The 1,291-nt window shown below is 53.1% G+C and overlaps 1 protein-coding gene across 5 annotated transcripts in view; it reads right to left on the bottom strand.

Moving 5' to 3' along the window:
• The window catches only part of RBMS1 (RNA binding motif single stranded interacting protein 1), a 149,036-nt gene that overhangs the window by 92,943 nt on the left and 54,802 nt on the right, over positions 1 to 1,291 (bottom strand). Inside the window, exon 1 of one of the 5 annotated variants that reach the window (XM_085325885.1) lies at positions 1,055 to 1,277. The exons of the other annotated variants lie outside the window; for them this stretch is intronic. Within the exon in view, the coding sequence (XP_085182011.1) occupies positions 1,055 to 1,117 (63 nt within the window). The 5' untranslated portion in view covers positions 1,118 to 1,277. Of the gene's footprint in view, positions 1 to 1,054; positions 1,278 to 1,291 lie in introns of those variants that run through there. 5 annotated transcript variants of the gene reach the window in all.

The following is a 1,291-nucleotide window of genomic DNA, read 5'->3' as shown; positions in this document are numbered from 1 at the left end:
AAAAAAAAAAAAAAAAAAACACGGCAATTCCTCTGGTATCGTTAATAGAAAAAGTTAAATTATTTGCTTCAACTGCAAAAAGCAGGTACAGAAGGATTTTTCTTCACTCGAAGAAAAAAAGAAAAAGAAAAAAAAAACTGCCAGAGTATTTTTGGTGCTTTGTCAACCAAGGATCTTGTCTGTGACCTCTACTCCATTTACCCTTTCCTACACAAACACAGCGAATATTTTCTGTTGAACTTTAAAACGTGAGATTTCTTTAAATCAAAGATGCAATGAAAAAATAACCTGTTTTACAGTAAATATTTCAACATTAACGCCAATGTTTTCAGGGAAAGAAGTAAAACTGCAGCTGAAGAGACAGCGGCCCAAAAAGGCAGCAGCCCAACTATTTCCACTATTTTATTTGCAGCGATTAAACAAAAAAAAAACAAACAAAAAAACAAACAAAAAAAACTCTTTCAGCACAGTTCCATAGATACGAGTGCTTCGAGCTTATCAGAGTGATCTGTCTGCCCATAAAATGTCACAGGATTTCCCTTGTGTATTGCAAAGGGGAGAGAAGGGGAAAGTCTGAAGCTCAGCTAGGGCGGAGGATTTTGGAGGGTTGCTCGGGGAAAAAAGAAAAAAAAAAAACGCGCCTTGCTTCTTTTTGTCATTTCACAGCAAGCGAAAAACACCCAGCCTGAAGTTTCGCTCTGCAGCCCGTGTTGCAACACCAGGGCCTTTTTAACTTGTTGCCGAGCTCAGCAGGGCCGCCGGCCGCGGGGCCCTGCGCGGCCGCACGCAACGCGCCGGCGGCCGTAAGGTCAGCGGCGGTGCCGCCCGCCGCCTCCCGCCGGGCTCCTCGGCAAGGTCACCGCGCAGTTTTTAACCGGAGACTCGGGGGAAACAGTCGCTTTTTGTTCATCCCGGCCCTGGAGAAGCAACCAGCTGATCCTCGGCGGACCGCGAGTCACAACTCCCGCAAGTCGCCACCCCCCTCCCCACTCCTCCCCTAACCTCTTAAAAAAAGGGAGGGGGGGTGGAATACGACGAGCCCTGCTGCTCTTACCTGCTTCCTATACGGGGTCCGGCTGCTGCCCGCGGCGCTGCTGTTGCTGCTGGGGAAGATCATGGCCCCGCCTGATCCCCGGCTCCCCCTCGGGATGGGGAGCAACTTCGGCGGCCGCCGGGCTGCGGCGCGGCGGGGCTGCAGGGCGCCCGCCGCCTCCGTGCCTCCCCGCGCCTGCGGCGCTCCCCCGCCGCCCCGGCCCCGCTCCGCGCCGCTCCGCGCTGCTCCGCGCCGCCG

This window comes from Rhea americana, unplaced genomic scaffold, assembly GCF_003343005.1.
Source record: "Rhea americana isolate MKP2758 unplaced genomic scaffold, rheAme1 scaffold_124, whole genome shotgun sequence".
Lineage (NCBI taxonomy): Eukaryota > Metazoa > Chordata > Aves > Rheiformes > Rheidae > Rhea > Rhea americana.
The sequence above is the reverse complement of the archived record's forward strand: the minus strand, read 5'-3'. Positions and strand labels throughout refer to the sequence as shown.